This window comes from Phocoena phocoena, chromosome 17, assembly GCF_963924675.1.
Source record: "Phocoena phocoena chromosome 17, mPhoPho1.1, whole genome shotgun sequence".
Taxonomy (NCBI): Eukaryota; Metazoa; Chordata; class Mammalia; order Artiodactyla; family Phocoenidae; genus Phocoena; species Phocoena phocoena.
In genome coordinates this window covers 70,467,444-70,486,384 of record NC_089235.1, presented here as the reverse complement: position 1 = coordinate 70,486,384, position 18,941 = coordinate 70,467,444, and the positions used below count along the sequence as shown (strand labels likewise).

General features: G+C 48.0%; 1 protein-coding gene across 2 annotated transcripts in view; it reads left to right on the top strand.

Annotated features, from left to right (window-relative positions):
• Positions 1-18,941, top strand: part of ASAP1 (ArfGAP with SH3 domain, ankyrin repeat and PH domain 1) — a 273,724-nt gene that overhangs the window by 229,128 nt on the left and 25,655 nt on the right. For both annotated transcript variants that reach the window (XM_065895628.1, XM_065895629.1), the window contains 7 exons: positions 1,491-1,582; positions 6,864-7,050; positions 7,295-7,380; positions 8,464-8,579; positions 8,733-8,800; positions 10,113-10,220; positions 13,136-13,364. In XM_065895628.1, coding sequence (XP_065751700.1) covers positions 1,491-1,582; positions 6,864-7,050; positions 7,295-7,380; positions 8,464-8,579; positions 8,733-8,800; positions 10,113-10,220; positions 13,136-13,364 — 886 coding nt within the window. The remainder of the gene's footprint in view (positions 1-1,490; positions 1,583-6,863; positions 7,051-7,294; positions 7,381-8,463; positions 8,580-8,732; positions 8,801-10,112; positions 10,221-13,135; positions 13,365-18,941) is intronic.

Genomic DNA, 18,941 nt, shown 5'->3' with positions numbered 1-18,941 from the left:
TTTATATGATTCACTGTCATAGCAGTAAAGGGAGTTAGATGTTGAACTCGCATGTTCACTTTGTCTAGTGGCTTATGTTATTAAAGACAGTGACCAAAGAGTTTTTCTCTATTTTTACTGTTTGTAAGTTTGTAGAAGTACACATGAATTGAGAGTGGCCTGTTAGCTACTGTCATAAACCAACCACTCCTTAACCCGTAACTTCCTTAGGTAGTCAGGGAAAAAATTGCGTGCCATTATGGTGTATAGCTTTATAATATGGAAAGTGGACCCTCATCAGGTCCAAGTTAAACTGGTCCCACAGTTCACCAAATGAAGGAAGGAAAGGCCTACTTATGGCATCTCCTATAATACCTTGTGGCCATCAGTCCTCTGTCTTGCATAACTGGAACCCTGGTGCCTGTGAGAGAGTCCTTCTACTAAGGGTGAAAGGGTTCGAAGTAAAGTAGGGCTTCTCCTCACACAGGAGGCTCTTGATCAGGACCTGAGTGTGCCTGGGGCTCAAAAAATCTGAAAGCCTAGCTTATCACTAGCCTTGCCGGGAGCAAAGTACCCCAGAGTCAGGGCAGGTAGTCACCCAGCCAGCAGCCTTTGTCATCTGAGCACCCATTAAGCAATGGTGGTCTTTCTTGTGTTGCATGAGCCCCTTGATTTAGGAAGTATCCTCCTGAAACACGGCTCCCTATTCACTTCCGGGTCATAGAGAAAAGGCTCGGACCTAATACCTGAAACGTTCTTCTTTAGTATGAAAATGGTGTCAGTCCATCGTAAACACTTAACTATGTGATAAACCCAAGAGACCTGATCACATGAGTGTTTCATAAACTTCACATCAATCCCCAAATTATCTCAGTGACCAAAAGCCTTTCAGGACAAATTTTCTTGGAAGGGTCTTGAACCCAGAAGCAAAATGGTTCCTGGGGCCTCTTCAGTAATCGCCTGCAGCATCTTAATTGGTGCCCCAAATATAAAGGAGTCCTACATCCTTGTCTGTTCAGTAACAGTAAATCTGCTTTATCTAGAAATGAGTTGTGATGGTAATTGAGAAGCTATTGCTGTCCATTAAGCATTTAACCTAGATTCATATTTGGAATCTGCTCTGTCTAATCTCGTGTGTGTGTGTGTGTGTGTGTGTGTGTGTGTGTGTGTGTGTGTGTGTGTATGTGTAGGACCACATCCTATTCTAGTCTAACATTTGTCACATTATGTTTGTGAAAATGATTAGTTTTCTTATCCATGGTTCCACTAGTCCATTAGCTCCTATAGCAGGGAACATGGTTTACCCATCTCTGTATTTCCGGCGCTCAGAAGTTCAGTGTCTGGCACAGGGTACGTGCTCCATAAGTTATCTGTTGACCAGGTGGATGGACAGTTTGTATTTTGAGTCAAATGAGGGAAAATACGTATTCAGAAATCTCGAAAGCAAATAATAGGAAACTTTTAAACTAGTAGTAAGGAGTTTGCTATATTGTGTTTTGTTTATGTTACAGCTGGCCAAGAATGTAGGAAACAATAGTTTTAATGATATTATGGAAGCAAATTTACCCAGCCCCTCACCAAAACCCACCCCTTCAAGTGATATGTAAGTACTTCTAATACAATGAATTCTTTATTGTTCTATAATTGTTCTTCTACTCTCCCCAAAACTTCTCAGTGGTTGTAGTATTTTTTTTTCCCCAGAGGAGATTTCATTATGAGAAAAAAGCAGAGAAAAGCAAAGTGTCTGAGACATATTTCTGGAATGACCCGGTTATTTTCATCATCACCTTTCCCTAGGTAGTTGCAGCTGCTCTATGGAGGATAAATCTTCGTAAGGACAATTATCTCTTAATCCTCACATGTTGTGATAAATAAGAGACATACAAAAGCAACGGGAGATTCCTATCAAATTGGCGAAAAGCCAAACGCTTAAAAGCCCACTCAGCCAGACTGTGGGGAAACAGACATCTCCTTTCCTGTGTTGTTGGTGGGAGTACAAATGGTACACTATCCATAAGGGACAAATTAGCCATTTTCGTCACGATTATAGATTTATTTATTACCCTGACTCAGCGATGGCACTTCTGGGAAGTTCTTCCTGTTCTGTAATGGAAAAGGATTAGGAACAAAGCAAGTGTCTACCTGTAGATACAGGATGAAATATTCTGTGGTATGACCACACGGCGGAACCCCTTGCAGATGTAAAAAGGAATAGGAAGCTTCTTCTGTCCTGATCTGGGATGATCTCCAGGATGACTGTCAAGTGAAAACATCAGGTGCAGTGAGTGCAGTGTTCACGGCACGCTGCCTTTGGGGCAGGGAAGGGTGGAGGGCGTGGGAACAAGTGTACAGAGGCCCCCGCATCCCCGACCCAGGCACCCTGTCCAAACGCAGGAGCCAGATTTTGGGTACTTCTACTGATTAATCCCTCACTGTGAACTCTCACTACTCATCATCTGGACCCAGACACCAAATAGATTTGGACAGTGAAGGACACACATAAGCATATATATTTATTTAAACTTGGGTTTGCTTGAAGAAACACTGACAGATACCCAGGAAACTAATAAAAGCGCTTCCTCCGGGGTGGGCGTAGGACCCCCTCAGTAAACACTTTCTGATATCATTTTTATTGTTGAGTCATGTGAATCTTTAAGCATATTCAAAAGGGTTTACATTGAATTTACACTTTAAACTTTTAAATCCTGTGGATAGATAGGAGAAAAGAGATGTACTTCCTACTCGAGTGATCAGGGAAGCCTCTGTGAGGTAGACGCCAGCCTAAATGTGTTGCCAGCCCCTCCTGGGTGGTTGGTTATTCAGGCACCAAATTTGCAAAGCAGTGTAGGAGGCACATTCGAGGAACATGTTTTCTTCATCCTGAAATCACGAAATTCGATCTCCCAGAGGCCTCTTGGCATTTGTCTTTTCTTGAATTAGACAAATGCATATTGTACGTTTAGTCTGTGCCTCATGTTATGTCAGATGCTGGGGAAACGTCAAAACACAAACTAGATATAAACCCTGTCCTCATGACACCTAGAGCCTAGAGAGGAAGCTAGGTGTTAACCAAGAAACTAAACAGTGAATCGCTTAGTCGTAGTCGTGGTAAGTGTCACAGAAGAAAAGTTAGGGATGTTGGGGGCCGATATTGAATATAATGTCCTAAGCTAATCTGGGGGAGCGTCTGGCTTAACAGCAACCTTCAAGCATCGTCCTAGCACAAACACTGCTTGGATGTCTTTTTCACACTAATGAGCTCAAATTACACTGAGAACTAGGGCTTTCCGAAGCTAGTTTGATCATAAAACAACTGCAAACAAATGTGATCCATGGGTTACTTCACAAATGTGGTAACAGTGAGTGCTCAAGCACACACACACGGCCCAGTCTTGCCCACACCAGTGTTTTTGAAGTGTTTACATGACCCAGACCTCGAAGGCATTTCTTTAGGATAAATCTCATAACAGCATGGGTTTTTGTTTCCTGCTTTTCACGTGGGAGACAGCGTCAGCGCTGCGCCCCGTCAGCTCTGTGGCCTCCGTCAGGCCTTCCCCTTCACAGAGCTCATGACTCTCCAAGTCTCTAACGTAGCCGCTGTTGCCAGACTCTGGGAGTTCAGATCCACTTCCTAAACTGTGATCTTGGGCAAGTAGCTTTGACTGTCTGAGCCTCAGTTTCCTCACCTGCAAAGAGTGTGTACCCCCTAGGGCACGGGGAGGACTGGTGAGAAGAGCTTAGAGCAGCGGTGGGCATGTAGTGAGTATTTACTGCTGCTGTCATCGTGATTGTTGTTATTCTCTCATTTGGGCACAACCAAGAGGAATGGAGTGAATCTCCTGTAACATGATTAAATCACTCACATATTTAATTAAGCAACTTCTGTGTTTCAGGCACACTTTTAAGTGCTGAAGATACAGTCCGTAGTGAACAAGGCAGCTCCCATCCTGCTTACATTCTGACTGGGGTGAGGAAAACACAGGGAATGAGAAAGTAAATAACCTAAGTTCACATGGTAGTTGGTGTCAGCAGGAAAACATAACAGTGAGGGGTTGACGTGTAGGGGGTCAGGGAGCATCTGAGGACCCGACATTTGAGTTGAGAACTGGAGGGTATGACGAGCAGGTGTGAGCGAGCAGGCCAGGGAGGTGGACAGTAAGTGTTGCTGCCCTGAAGGGGGACAGGCTTGGCGTGTTCACGTGACAACAAGAAGGCAGGTGAGGCTGCAGGGAACTGAGCCAGGAGAGTGCTGGGAGATGCCACAGAGATGGGGCCAGACACGTAGGGCTCTGCAGGTCGTGGAATGGTTTTGGATATTATTATTCTAAGTGTGATCAGAAGTTGTCAAACAAAGGGAGTGACGTGATAAGTTATGTTTTAAATGGATCCTTGTGGTTCAGTGATGCTCAGCTGGGGCAGCTTTGCCCCCAGAGGACACTTTGCAGTGTCTGGACACATTACATCGTGACTTGGGCGGGTACTGCTGGCATCCAGAGGATAGAAGCCAGGGATGCTGCCGAACATCCTACAAAGCATGGGATTGCCGTCCATAACAAAGGATCATCCAGGCAAAATGTCAGTAGGATGGAGGTTGAGAAACCCAGCTGTGGCTGATGAGTGAAGGACAGACTATAGGGGGTGGTGGGGACAGACTGAAGAGAAATTTATACCAGATCCACTGAGAAATAAAGATAAATTGGACTAAGGTGGTAGCGGCGGAGGTGGTGGAAAGTAGTTCAATTCAGTTCTCAATGTATTTTGAAGGGAGAACCACCGGGATTTGCTGATCAGTTTAAATATGGGGTGTTTAAGGGAATTGTCCAGATGACGCCCACGGTTTTTGGCCTGAGCATCTAGGTGAATGGCCAGTACCGTTATCTGAGCCAGGGTAGGTAGGAAGGACCGGGTTTGGTGGGGGACAGAAGGAGAAAGTTGTCTTTCATCTAGAACTCTTGGCATCCAGACTTTCAGACAAGTCAGTTTTCCACCCTCCCTAGTGCCGCATGCCAGAAAGCGTTCCATTGCTGGGGGACTAAATGTGACTAGGTAGAGATAACTCTGAGTACCCAGAAAGGGTTAAACACATCCTGCTGAGTGAGAGCTCAGACGCTTGTTGTAGCCACAGAATTGCAGAGCCAGTGCTGGAGGTGGTCTTCTAGGTGACCTGGGGCCAATACCTCAGTGCCCTCTGCATCTTTTCTGCTGGATTATCAGGTGGCATCTGCGTGATGCTTCCAGCCACAGGAGCCCACCTGCAGAGCTCGCTGCAGTTTAGGTCTCCCTCCCTGCCATGGATCCTAGCCCTACCCGCCTTGGATAAGAGTAGAAAGGAAGCTTAGAAGTGAACCCATAGCCGTGCATCATTCTTTGTTCCATACCTGGAAGGTAGTAAGTAAGGCAGGTATGATTTCTAAAACTTCACAGGTGAGGAAACTGAGGCAGAGCGAGAACTGGATTTACCCAGGGTCACGGAGGTAGCAAGTGGTATCAGACTTGCATTAAGCCATCTAGTTCTTAAGTCTGGTGTTCCATCCACCACACAGTAGCTGCCTTTCAAACTTGATGTAAGTCACACACAGCAAGTCTCAGAAGCCAGGCTTAGGCCATCCTTTCAGGTATCTGGAAGTCTTCCAATTCATCAGGTTACGGCCATTCTAGGAGGACTCTGACCTAAGCATAAAGGACACTCTTGAGTGTACGATCTTGGTTCCCGAGCAGAATCTGCAACTCACCAAAGGCTCTGTGCCACCATCAACCATCCCAGCTCTCTGCTGCCAGCCCAGAATGAAAGAAAAAAGCATCAGCGCTATTTTAAACAGTGTTTCCAGGCTGTGGGATGTGGGAAGCAGTAACAGCTACCACACATGGAGTGTGGTCCCCATTTCAAATGAAAAAAAAAAAAGTACTGAAGGTCATAAAGATTAAGTAGTTTACCTAACGTTGCACAGCTGGTTTGCTGTAGGACTAGGATTTGAACCCAAAATCCATTCATTGTCTTTTTATTAATTGGCTCATGTAACGGGTGAGTTCAGGTATAGCTGGACCCAGGATGTCAGACAGTATCATCTGGACCTTAGCTCACTCTCCTGACTCTTGTCTCTTCTTTCCTCCGAGCCAGCGTCCATTTCAGCCTTAAGTTGACCATCAGGCCACTGAGGTCATAGACTCACCCCTGCAGCTGGGAGGTGGGGCCAGAACCACTTGAACTGAAGTGGAGAGGGGGTAGGTCCTGAAGAGAAGGAGAAATGCACCAGGCCCACTTGGACACGGCAGGAAAGACCACCGTCTGTGTCCTTCTGGAGCTTCAACGACAGCTGTGCTGAGCCTCAGTTTCCTGTCAGTGTCTTCATTCTGTCTTTGCTAGAATAAACTTGGTCTAAACCTGTTTGCTGGAACGTTGAAGAGAAGGGTATCTTAATTAAAATAACTCTTCTCAGGACTTCCCTGGTGGTGCAGTGGTTAAGAATCCACCTGCCAGTGCAGGGGACACGGGTTCGAGTCCCGGTCCGGGAAGATCCCACATGCCACGGAGCAACTTAAGCCCGTGCACCACAACTACTGAGCCTGTGCTCTAGAGCCCGCAAGCCACAACTACTGAGCCCACGTGCCACAACTGCTGAAGCCTGTGCGCCTAGAGCCCGTGCTCCGCAGCAAGAGGAGCCACCGCAATGAGAAGCCTGCGCACTGCAACGAAGTGTAGCCCCTGCTTGCCACAACTAGAGAAAGCCCGCACACAGCAACAAAGACACAACGCAGCCAAAAATAAATAAATAAATAACATAAAATGACTCTTCTCAGAGAGAACTGTTTGTCAGAAAATGTAAATCTTTCTTAGCTCTTGGGAAATAAAAAGTCTTAGTTCATTTTGCTTTGCTCTATTTTAGGACTGTACGGAAGGAATATATCACTGCAAAGTATGTAGATCATAGATTTTCACGGAAGACCTGTTCATCTTCGTCAGCTAAACTGAACGAATTGCTTGAGGCCATCAAATCCAGGGATTTACTTGCACTAATTCAAGTCTATGCAGAGGGGGTAGAGCTAATGGAACCGCTGCTGGAACCCGGACAGGTACAGCTTCACTGAAATCAGGATGAAGAGGGACGCGGGAAATCAGTTTAAAAGATGACTCGTTTTATTGTAACACCACAGAATGAGACTGTTATACATTAAGTGATCGTGTCTGAATCCGGACAATTTGAGGGTGAAAGGGGCTGCTATTAATAATTACTTTGGGGCAGCTGACTTAAACGAAGCCTGTCTAGGCAAACTAGGACCTCTGACCACCCTATTTATATTCCTCCTTTCCTTTCAGGAGCTCGGGGAGACAGCCCTTCATCTTGCAGTCCGAACTGCAGACCAGACATCGCTCCACTTGGTTGACTTCCTTGTACAAAACTGGTAGGGTTTTTGTTTTCTCTGGATATGCCTTGTGAGTTAACGCGAACCGGCCCTATTGGCGGCCTACCTCATGACTCAGCAAACAGCCAGATCCTGTTACTGGCTTTGCAGGCCATGAAGTGTCTGTCACAGCCATTCAGCATCGTCATCATAGTGTGAAAACTGCCACAATCAGTATGTCAACAAGTGAGCATGGCCGTGTTCCAGTAAAGCTGTATTTACAAAAACAAGCAGGGGGCCAGATACGGCCTGTGGGCTGTAGTTTGCCAACCCTTGGCCTAGATAAATGTAAAATCCTATCTCTGTGTCCAAAACCTGCTGCATTAAGGGAGGTTGAAAGAGAGGACACTTAACAGCTCAAGGTAACAGATCTGTGAGTTTTCATTGTTTATAAGTTCATGGTAAGAGATCAGTATGTGTGGCTGACCCAATTGCTAATTCAAGTTTAGGATATACTAATAGGAGAGTGATACTGAACACAGCAGGTTCAGACTTGCTGGATTCTTTGTTGGGTAGTTCTGTAAGCTACAGATTAGGAGGAGGAACTAGAGCTCATCCAAAGGAGAGCGATTAAAATAGTGAGGGGATTTGGACTCACATACGGAGAACGGTGCCTGGACACAAGCCAGATTGTACAATCGCCCAGCCTCTTCCATAGAGGTGGTTCAGTGTAGTGGTTAAGACCATGGGCTCCAGAGACACACTGCCTGTGTTCAAATCCCTGCTCCATCATCTGTGTCTCGACAATTTCTCAAACAAGCACTGCATCCTCTCTGTTTTCATCTAAAAAATAAGGGTTATAGTATACCTACCCCGTCAGGTGGTTGTGAAGACTAAATGAGCTAATACACATAGGAGACATGTGTCTGTCCCGTACACAGTAGGCACTCAATAAATGCTGGCTGTTATTGTCATTATGTTGCTTACAAATGGAAGTGTCACGTTAGAAACATCATCATCTTCCCTGCTTTTAAGAAGTAGGTCGCAAATTTGACTCAGTTGTTAGCATGGGGGAAAGTGGTTCATCTGTAGTTTTAAGTTATAGAGCAAATCATTTTTTTTTCTAATACTTTCATCTTTCAGTGGGAACCTGGATAAGCAGACGGCCCTGGGGAACACGGCTCTGCACTACTGTAGCATGTATGGTAAACCTGAGTGTTTGAAGCTGCTTCTCAGGAGCAAACCCACCGTGGATGTCGGTAAGTGTGGCCAAGCGTCTTTTAATAACTGCGGTGAGAGCATTCAGTTGGCTGAAACCTAGACATGCCTGTTCCATTGTCATCTGAGGATTGTTCTTTGCCTTTTCAAGATGTATCTTAGATAATCATGCAACTGTATTCCACCTGTTTTAGCTAACCAGGCTGGAGAGACTGCCCTGGACATAGCAAAGAGACTGAAGGCCACCCAGTGTGAAGATCTGGTAAGCGGAGTGGGAGAGGGGTGAGCCCAACTGCCCTAAAAGGGTATTCTCTGAAACCACGACTGGAGTGAGAGAAGCAGATTCTCTCTCTCTCTCTCTCTCTCTCTCTTTTTTTTGGACATTGGCTAAAGAAATCCAGACAAGCACTCAGGCTACATTTGAAAAAATGGTAAAATGATAAATTTGTCATCCATGTCTTTTGAGTACAGTTATGGTATAGCAGCTAAAAGGCATTTGAGAGGTCTTATTACCAGACAAACTGCTATTTTTTTTTTTTTGGCCGTGCCACACGGTGGGCGGGAGCAGGATCTTGCTTCCCTGACCAGGGATCGAACCTGAGCCCCCGGCAGCGGAAGCACAGAGTCTTAGCCACTCGACCACCAGGGGAGTCCCAAGGTGCTGCTTTTTTTGTTTGCCAGACATTAGTCTTTCTCTGTAGCTTAACAGTAAAGAATTATTTGGGGAATTCCATAGCGGCCCAGTGGGTAAAACACTGCAGTTCCTGGGTTCAATCCCTGGAACTAAGGTCAGGGAACTAAGATCCTGCAAGCCGTGTGGCACAGCCAAAAAACAAAAATAATTTTTTTTTTTGGAAAGAATTACTTGGGAAGCCAGTTCCAAAAATTGGGCAAGTAAAGTTCGGAGTGTAATGGTTTTCAGAATGTCCAGTGCCCTCCCTCCCCTGCCCCCATCCTGTGTACACACTCACCTCCAGTCCCACTAGTTCTTGCTTATACCTCTGGGCCTTTGCGTAGAGCATGATTCTCTTAACCACAGGGAAGGATAAGATAGGAAAGATAGGTCACATTCCCTTGAGTTCCTGCTAAGTGCCAAGTACCCACCCAGGCCCAGCAGTTGTACGTCTTTATTTTTACAAGAATGCTTTGGGGACGTTGGAGTTACCCTTGCCCCATTTTATGACTAAGAAAGTGGGCCGTGGGTGGAACCAGGACTGTCTGACTTTAAAGGCCTGCTGACCTACCTGTCGCACTTCAGTGACTCTGATTTTGCCTTCCAGCGGGAATTTGCAGTTTTGAGGCTCATTTTAATAATATTGAGAAAGCTTTTAATTTTGGAGAGAAGTCACGTTACCAACGTTACCAGAATTAAAAAGGCTTCACCCGTAATTCTTTGCAATTCCTCTTCAGTCTGTCCTGTGGCAGTCCCATTTGTATAATCAGAGTTTTGCCTGCAGTGCAGCTACTGGTGATGAATCCGAAACCAGGAATGAGGTGGGATTTGCTCAGTGTTTATATAATGTCCGGGTGCCTGGCATTGAAATTACAGCGGTTACACCTGCTGTTACTTTCAGCTTTCCCAGGCTAAATCTGGAAAGTTCAATCCACATGTCCACGTAGAATATGAGTGGAATCTTCGACAGGAGGAGATGGATGAAAGCGATGATGATCTGGATGACAAAGTGAGTGTACGTAGTGCCTCTGATTCCTTAGCCCTTCTCCCAGGTTTTCTCCACTATACAGATAAGACCCATTCTTTGTGAGATTGATTTTGGTCTTATGACCTGATTCACCAGGGCCATTTTCTTTGTTTAGTCTCTGATCCTTGTTGAGTGCCACTTAATAGCTGTATTGGTCAGGTTTCTCCAGAGAAACAACCAGTATGGGTGGGTGGGTGGGTGGTGTGTGTGGGGTTGCGTGTGGTGTGTGTGTGGTGTAGAGATGGAGAGAAATTCATTTTAAGGAGTTGGCTCACATGCCTGGGGCGGGCCCGGCCAGAATCCCCAGGGCAGGCCAGTAGGCTGGGGACTCCACAGGAGCTGAGGGTGCAGTCCTGAGTTTTCAGGCAGAAAGCCTTCTTCCTTTGGGGGTCCTTAGTCTTTCGTCTTAAGCCCTTTGACTGCCTGCATGAGGCCCACCCCTGTTACTCAAAATCTAACCTAAATGTGAACCACATATAAAAAATACCTTCACAGCAGCATCTAGACTGGTGTTCGACCAGTCACCTACGCACCATAGCCTTAGCCAAGTCAGCACATAAAATGAGTCATCGAAACAGCTAATTAATAAATAACAAGTTGTCACTGATTGAGTGTTTAAATATGAACTAGGTGGCAGCGAGCACGTGTCACCTCAGGTCATCTCTGTCAAAAGCCCGTTGGGGTGTTGTCATTGTCCCACTTTACAGAGGAGAAGACTGACAGGGAAATCACGTGGTTTATCTAAAGTCTCACAGCGAGTAAAGACGGTCTCAGGGATTAAACCCAGTTCTGTGTGACTTTATCATAGATAGTTCTGAATTACCTCTGAAGGTTCATTTATACCCTTTTTTTAGATTCCACATATAAGTGATACCATATGATATTTGTCTTTCTGTGTCTGACTCACTTAGTGTGATAATCTCTAGGTCCATCCATGTTGCTGCAAATGGCATTATTTTGTTCTTTTTTATGGCTGAGTAATATTCCATCATATATATGTCCCACATCTTATTTATCCATTCCTCTGTCAGTGAACGTTTAGGTTGCTTCCGCGACCTGGCTGTTATAAATAGTGCTGCAGTGAACATTGAGGTGTGCGTGTATCGTTTTGAATTACGGTTTTCTCTGGGTATATGCCCGGTAGTGGGATTGCTGGGTCATATGGTAGTTCTCTTTTAAGTTTTCTAAGGAAACTCCGTACTGTTCTCCATAGTGGCCGTACCAATTTACGTTAGTGTAGGAGGGTTCCCTTTTCTCCACACCCTCTCCAGCATTTAGTGTTTGTGGATTTTTTGATGATGGCCATTCTGACCGGTATGAGGTGATACCTCATTGTAGTTTTGATTTGCATTTCAATGATAATTAGTGATGTTGAGCATCTTTTCATGTGCTTTTTGGCCATCTGTATGTCTTCTTTAGAGAAATGTCCATTTAGATCTCCTGCCCGTTTTTTAATTGGGTTGTTTCATTTTCTGATACTGAGCTGCCTGAGTGGTTTGTGTATTTTTGGAGATTAATCCCTTGTCAGTTGCTACCTCTGAAGGTTCCTGCGTGCATTTTTCATCATCTGTGGATCCACTGGTTCCTCTTTCCCAGGCAGGATGTAAGGAGTAGTCAAAGGTGCTCCTACCGAGGGGTCCTAATGGCATTCACCATTTTAAGAGAAGCTCAATTACGACACAGTCAAGATAACCATTATAGTAAGAGTTGGCGAAATTCCTGAGAAGTGTTCAGAGGACAGGGCGGCTGCCTCAGCCTTGGCGAGCAGTGAAGACCTTACCAAGGAAACACTGTGGGAGATGAGTTTCTAAGGGTGGTGAGGAGCTTGCCAGGCAGGGAAGTAGGAAGGAGTGCATCCTTCGGGGGAGGGAGAACAGCATGTGCAGAGGCTGGGGGTCATCATGGGGCCTGAACATCAGAGGACCGGTTGGGATGAGGTGTGAGGTGCCTTCACATGCACTGGGTGGGGAGAGGCAAGAGGCTCCCCTGAAGTGTCAGGCAGCCTAGACCAGGAAGGGCGTGAAGGGGGTGGTAGGCCAAGTTCAGCCCTTTGGCTTTCATCTAAGCAGGCACAGGCCAACAGAGCTTTGCTGTCAGAGAGCAGGGTTTCCTACCAGCTCTGCCTGCAGCGTGGAAAATGGGCTGGAGCTGAAAGAAACTGAGGCAGGGGCTGTTCAGGAGACCAGTGGTCCAGGGGGTGCTGGTGAGTGCCTGCACGAGTTGTGGGTCCGAGGGGTACTTCTGAGCTCTCCATGCAGGACTGGGTGGCTCTCGATGCCACTGAGGTTGGGAGACTTCCCACTTGGGAAGTTGCATGGGTGCTGATGCTGTGAGCCGAGTGCAAACGCCAGCGATCCGTCATGGGTGGTTGAAAGTGTTTGGAATCCAAGAGGTTGAGGTTGGACGTACAGGCCTGAGTCATCAACATTAGGTGGCAGTCATGGCCATGGGTGCAGATGAGGCTCCTTCCTGAGAGGGTGTAAAATGAGGAGAGAGGTGAGTGTGGAGAGCTTCGACGTTAAAGGGCTGAGCAGGGATGGAAAAGTTAATGTAGTAGCTACTGTTCAGTTGTTGGTGAACGTGCCCTGCACAGGGGAGGTATTTGTGGATTAAAGGTTAAATCTGTGTGACCTTCTACTTCTGAATACAATGCTCCCTAACCAGCATGTCCCTGGTGGGACCCTGGTAATGACAGGAGAGTGAGAAGTGTACTCTCTGGATGTTTCCCTTGTGCTGTGTCGTGGCTCCTAGGCTTTTGTGTGGCTGACCCCCCAGAAACGCAGAGAGCCACAGGAGCCCAGATCCCCCCCCGAGCCTGCCCTGCAGAGTCCTCCGGACACCTGAAGCGTCGTCCTTGACTATCAGCTGACCCACCACACTGTTATTTCATTTGCCAGCCGAGCCCCATCAAGAAAGAGCGCTCACCCAGACCTCAGAGCTTCTGCCACTCCTCCAGCATCTCCCCGCAGGACAAGCTGTCACTGCCGGGCTTCAGCACTCCGCGGGACAAACAACGGCTCTCCTACGGCGCCTTCACCAACCAGATCTTTGTCTCCACAAGCACAGACTCACCCACAGCGCCGACTGCGGAGGCACCCCCGCTGCCTCCTAGAAACGCCGGGAAAGGTACAGGCTGTGGGAAGGGCTTTGTGACTCCATCTTCAGAGCTGGGAGTTGACCCAGCTTTGACGTAAGAATTTTGAGGTGCCTTTGAGTGGCAGAGTGTGGGCTGTGATGTCAGGGCAGCTTGAAACAGGGACCTCACCATTTGCCACGTTACAGCCGAGTAGTGTTACGGGCACTCCGCGTGCCTTGTCTTGTGTGAACCTTACAACCATCCTGTGAGGTGTGTGCTTTTGCGCCCGTTGTACAGATGAGAAAATTGAGGTAGAATGACTTGCCCAAAGGTCATGCGGCCGGTAAGTGGTGGAGTTGAGGTTCCATCCAGGGTCCACGTGGCTCCCAAACCAGCGTTCTTTCCTGTGTAATATGGGGTGGAATTTGAGTTCTTCTTTGAGAAGTTTCTTTCCTCTACACTAAAATGTAGTAACAGTGATAGGCAATAGTTACGAAGCCCTTTGCTTTACGAGAGGCCCTAAGCCCAGCACCTCTCTTTTCACGCTCACAGAACAAGGTAAGCTAGGACAGTTGCTGGCACCAGGCAGACAGGGTCCTGGTTCAGAGCTCTAGAGTAATTGGCCTGAGGCTCTTGGGGGTTTGGGATCCTCACCCAGGTCCTGTGTGACCTGAACCCACACTCCTGTGCTCTCTGGCGAGTGGTTTTCCACAAGATACCACCTGGGGCAGGATCCTACCAGAGGAGGGTCATTGTGCCATGTGTTGTCACATGCCCCCACGGGGCTCATGCCAGGTGGTGACGGTCCGTGAAGACTGCATCCTGTTCCCCGAATCCACCGAACGCCCTGCACAGAAAGTCCATGTATTCCCACCTATACGGGGACGAGTCAAGACACAGAAGTGATAACATTAAGGGCTCACCCCTCCCGGGGGTATTCGAGAGGTACCCGGAGCTGTAGCTTCCGGTCTGGTCTCAGCCATAAACCCAAGTGCAGGATCCTCCCCGTGTCCTCTGCAGGTTTGAGGGCCCCGGTGCACAGTGCGTGCCTATTTGAATCACACTGGGGCTATTTTCTGGGGAATGTGAGCTTTATTCAAAGCAGTGTTTTTTCAGAGCTTATTCTCCATTGAAATAGTGTTATAAATGGGAGCAGTGTTCTTAGACCCCAATGGCCTCATAGATGATAAAATAGTGGAGAAAGTTAAAATGAGGCTCGGGCATAAACAGCACTCATCAGAGATAACCAGTGACCAGAAGAGCAACGGCGCACGTAACCCAAAGGCTTAACCCGCCGGTGGTGTCCTTACCATTCCACACATCATGCTGGAACGTGCCTTTTAAATCACTAGCATAACAAGGCGCAGACGTGTGCCGCAAGAGGCCTGTGTTACCTCTCACCGCGGGGCGATGATGCTCCCCAGCAGGGTGGCAGTCTGCTAAGAGCAGAGAGTCCCTTTCTGCGCCCTAAGAAAGACCGGGGAGAGTTACCCTGCAAGAGTTCACATCCCCTGATCGTGGTTACCAAAAGAAGTGGTGATGAGCTATCAGAGAGCCTCCCGGTCACTGAGAACCTTGGAAAAGGGCTACAGGAGAGAATGACACCAGAGTCCTAGGGCCCAGGAGGCACCCTCACCTCCCTCTACCCCTTTCCATAATTTTGTCTCAAGGGGACGCAGAAACCCATAAAGTATCCTGACTCAGTGCCAAGTATATCTCTGCTGCCTTGAATAAATTCTGATTAGCTCTTTCCCAAAGACCCAAAGACAAAGACCAAATTTATTTCGTGATGCAGCTGCTGAAACAAGTGCCTGGAGACTTGGCCGTAGCAACCGTGGTCGGCTAAGGATAGACTGCTTACCGCCCCCCACCCCCAATCCCATAATTGAACATAGACATCCCTCTCCGCTACAGTCAGAGTGTTCTTCCAGGTTGCCCATAGCAGGACATCAGATTCGGAGATTTGGTCTGAGCTGGTGAGACAAGAAGCACAGCCTGCCCGTGACTTTTATAAGGGGTTTGAAGCGGGAGATACTTCCTGCAGGCAGCTTGACTCACGTGCCCACACATTTGGAATAGTGATAATGTTTGAATGGAGTTCTCAGAAGACACAGTTGAAGACCAGCCGATGCTCTGCGCAGAGAGAACTCTCCTCTGTTTTCCTTACGTTTTCTTCATTTCATTCTGTTGAACTGATTGAACCGTTTGCATGGAACAAAGATGTCTTGTTGTTTGGGTTGCTCGTTTCCCGTGGAGGTAAAGCAGAGGTGTCTGCTTGCAGCCGAAGTCATTTCCACACTGAGAACTTCGGGGTCGTAAGGATGATGGTTTCCGGTGAGGCAGAAACAACTGATAAAGTTTCCACTAACGAGAGGAATACGGAGGACAAAAGTAGAAGGAATTATTCTGAATCCAGCTCAGGAGTATTTTCAGAAACTTGCAGCTGCCTCGTGAAAACGTAAGGAGTTTGACCTAAATTGCCGTCGGGCAAAGCCCCCTGTGCTTGAGCAGAGCTCCAGTCAGAGCTGGACGGCTCAACAGTTCGGAATCCCGAGCTCACCACTCTGAGGCCTTTGAAACATTTTGCTGCCTATGCCCTCTTCAGATGTGAAGTCCAGCGGGATTAAATCAGAGCTATAAAATTAAGCATGCAGAAGTTTCCCACCCGTGGTCGGCGGCTCCGCCCAGCCCCCCACTTGACTGTATCTTTATTAAGACTAGATAATCTTCAGGATCGCCAAGATTGGTTTGTTCTTCATCTTTCAGCTAAAATCATGTCACAGAACCTGGATTTTTTTTTTTTTTTAGAGCTAGAGGGATGCTGAAAGATTGACGTACAGCTCAGGAAACAGAGCCCTGAAAAGGCTGAGGAACTTCCATGTCACGCGGTGGCTGAAATAGGATAGAAAATTAAAGTGGGCCTTAGGACTTGGCAACCAGATCTTCTATGGTAGTTTCTTCTTTTCCATGTTGAGGAAGAGGGTCCATCTCTGTCTTGTCTTCCTCGTGCATTTGTCATCAGAATCCAGTGAGACAATATATGAGAAAGCATTTGGTAAAATGCAGAGCGCTGAACTACCGCGAGGGACTCCTATCAGGACTGTTCAGGCTCTGACTCCACACATGTCCCCAGAGTAGGGAAGAAGGTCTGGGCACCACGGTACTGTGATGCCGCCCCCAGAACAGGCACTTGACAACAGTGTAGCTTTGCTTTTTAAGTCATTTTAAGCTACAGAACTGCAGTTTTCTCCCACTGTAAAATTCCACACCTTTTACACAGCCGTGGCACAGACTGTACTTGACACGAGATTTTTGTGGAGGTTAGTGAGAGGGACGGGAAGCTTCCAGCTCAGCACCTGGCACCTAGTCTGTGCCCCAGGGAGGGTTCTGCTGCTGACATTTGAGAGCCACTGCAACTCCTCAGCTTTAAAGAAGCGTCCTTGGGGAATAGGAACCGGGGTGGAGCTGCCCAAGTCTGGTAAATAGGCAGGCGCTCTGAATGGCGAAGCCTGGCATGATGTGGGCACCTTTCACTCAAAGGCTTTGTCAGGTAAATGAACGAGGAGTCTGATCGCAAGAAGCTTATTTGACTTACTTAAATGAACTAAGTTTTCAAGCTTTTAGAAGCACGAAGTGATATGCTAACTAGCTTCAGTTCATTCCCATCTGTTCGTGAGATCAGTCCCCTGGACTCAGGCATCGTGTAGCACCTCTGCATATCCTGTGAATACCTGTAGGAATCCTGCAGTCCACACACGTTTTCTATAACATGGACTTCCTGTTTCACACAGGCTCCAGCCTTGGTCTGATAAACCAGTAGGTGATCTGCACAAAAGCGGCTCAGGGCCTGGTGCACCGAGGGCTCCGTGGGTGCTCGTCACGGAGAATGTTGAACCCGGTGCTGCCCTCGCCATCCATGTAGGTGAGGAGCTAAGCACCCACGTTAATCCAAGAGTATAGTTTGAGAGTAACACACCCTCCAAGGCAGGTCCATCTGTCAACCAGACCGTGCCTGCTGGGCAGCTGTGAGCCGCTGTGAATTCAAACCCCACTCTATCCTCTTCTCTCCCTTGCCCCACCTAGGAGGCTGGGGTTCCTCCCCACCAAGTGCTAACCCTGTCCCTGCCCTGGTCTCGTTTTCACATTTAACTCATCTTGCTAAGTTTCAGGGCCTTCATCTGAAAAATAAGAATCAGGTGTGTGGCTGGCTGGGTCCCTGCTTAGAACGTGAAGGAACGTATGTAAAGTGACTGGCACAGCGTGAGCACTCAGTACGTAGGATGGGGGCCTGTTGGGTCCTGCTGCATGTGTTTGGTTCTGCACGTGTCCTGGGCCCTGGCAAGGTAGCAGAGGGGGAGCGGGGAGCTCCTGCTTGGAAGCTTGCGCTCCAGTGGGTGAGAAAGCAGTGAGCTGTGCCCTCATCAGGGGCAGCAGTCGGTGGTGCTCCAGGTTTGAAGAGAGGGTGAAGGGAGTCTTCCTTTCACTCCCCCGTCCCGCTGGAGGCAGAACTCCTCCACACGGAGGCTGGGAGTGAGCTGTCCCTGCATCCCTGGCACAGAGGGGGCTCCATCAGTGCCTGCTGAGTGAACAAACAACTGCAGAATCAGTGAAGGCGTGTCCTAGAAACGTGCGGCCAGAGCAAGGAGGGGACACTCATAAAACTAACCCAGATGTCCTGGGGCTGTGATAACTGACTCGCTGACGATCCTTCTGCACCATGTTTGTGCCCAAACTCGGTTGTGTAAGCATTTTATACACCATTTCTCTGACTCATTTGAGGTCTGTAGCAACAGTTAGGGCAGAGAGGGGGTGGCCAGGGAGAAGACTGCCCCGGGGTCTGAAGGTAGGAAAGTGCCCTGCTCCAGGAGTTGGGCTTGCCTAGGAGATGTTTCCCTGCAAGTGGCTTTATTCATATGCTGATGACTGTAGAGTTTCCTGGGATTTTTTTATCTCACAGGAAGGTAGCCATTTGAGTGGCTCAATTTTAAAGCTTCCCATGGACCATTGTCCTTCATTGGTGTTGACTTTTCTGGATTTTTCTGGGGTTTTTTTTTTGTGTGTGTGAGTGGCTTTTTGTTTGCTTGTTTGTTCTGCCTATTTTTGTCCGTCTCTCTCAATCCTTTTTAAAGCACTGCACACGTGTATCGCCTTGCATTGGCCTCTTTGCTGGCCGAGAGCATGTCTGTGACTCCTGCCCTCAGCAGTGCCGGGCTCGCCAGCCCAGTTGCCCGACCACCGGGGTGCGGAAAGGGGAGCAAAGGTCGCCCGACCACCGGGGTGCGGAAAGGGGAGCAGAGGGAATGCTGTTGTGCGTCTTGCACGTAAGAACGTATGAGCAGGGCTTCCCTGGGGGCGCAGTGGTTGGGAATCCGCCTGCCGATGCAGGGGACACGGGGTCGAGCCCTGGTCCGGGAAGATCCCACATGCCGCGGAGCAACTAAGCCTGTGCGCCACAACTACTGAGCCTGTGCTCTAGAGCCCACGAGCCACAACTACTGAAGCCCGCGCACCTAGAGCCTGTGCTCTGCAACAAGAGAAGCCACCGCAATGAGAAGCCCACTCATTGCAACTAGAGAAAGCCTGCATGCAGCAACGAAGACCCAACACAGCCAAAAATAAATTTTTTT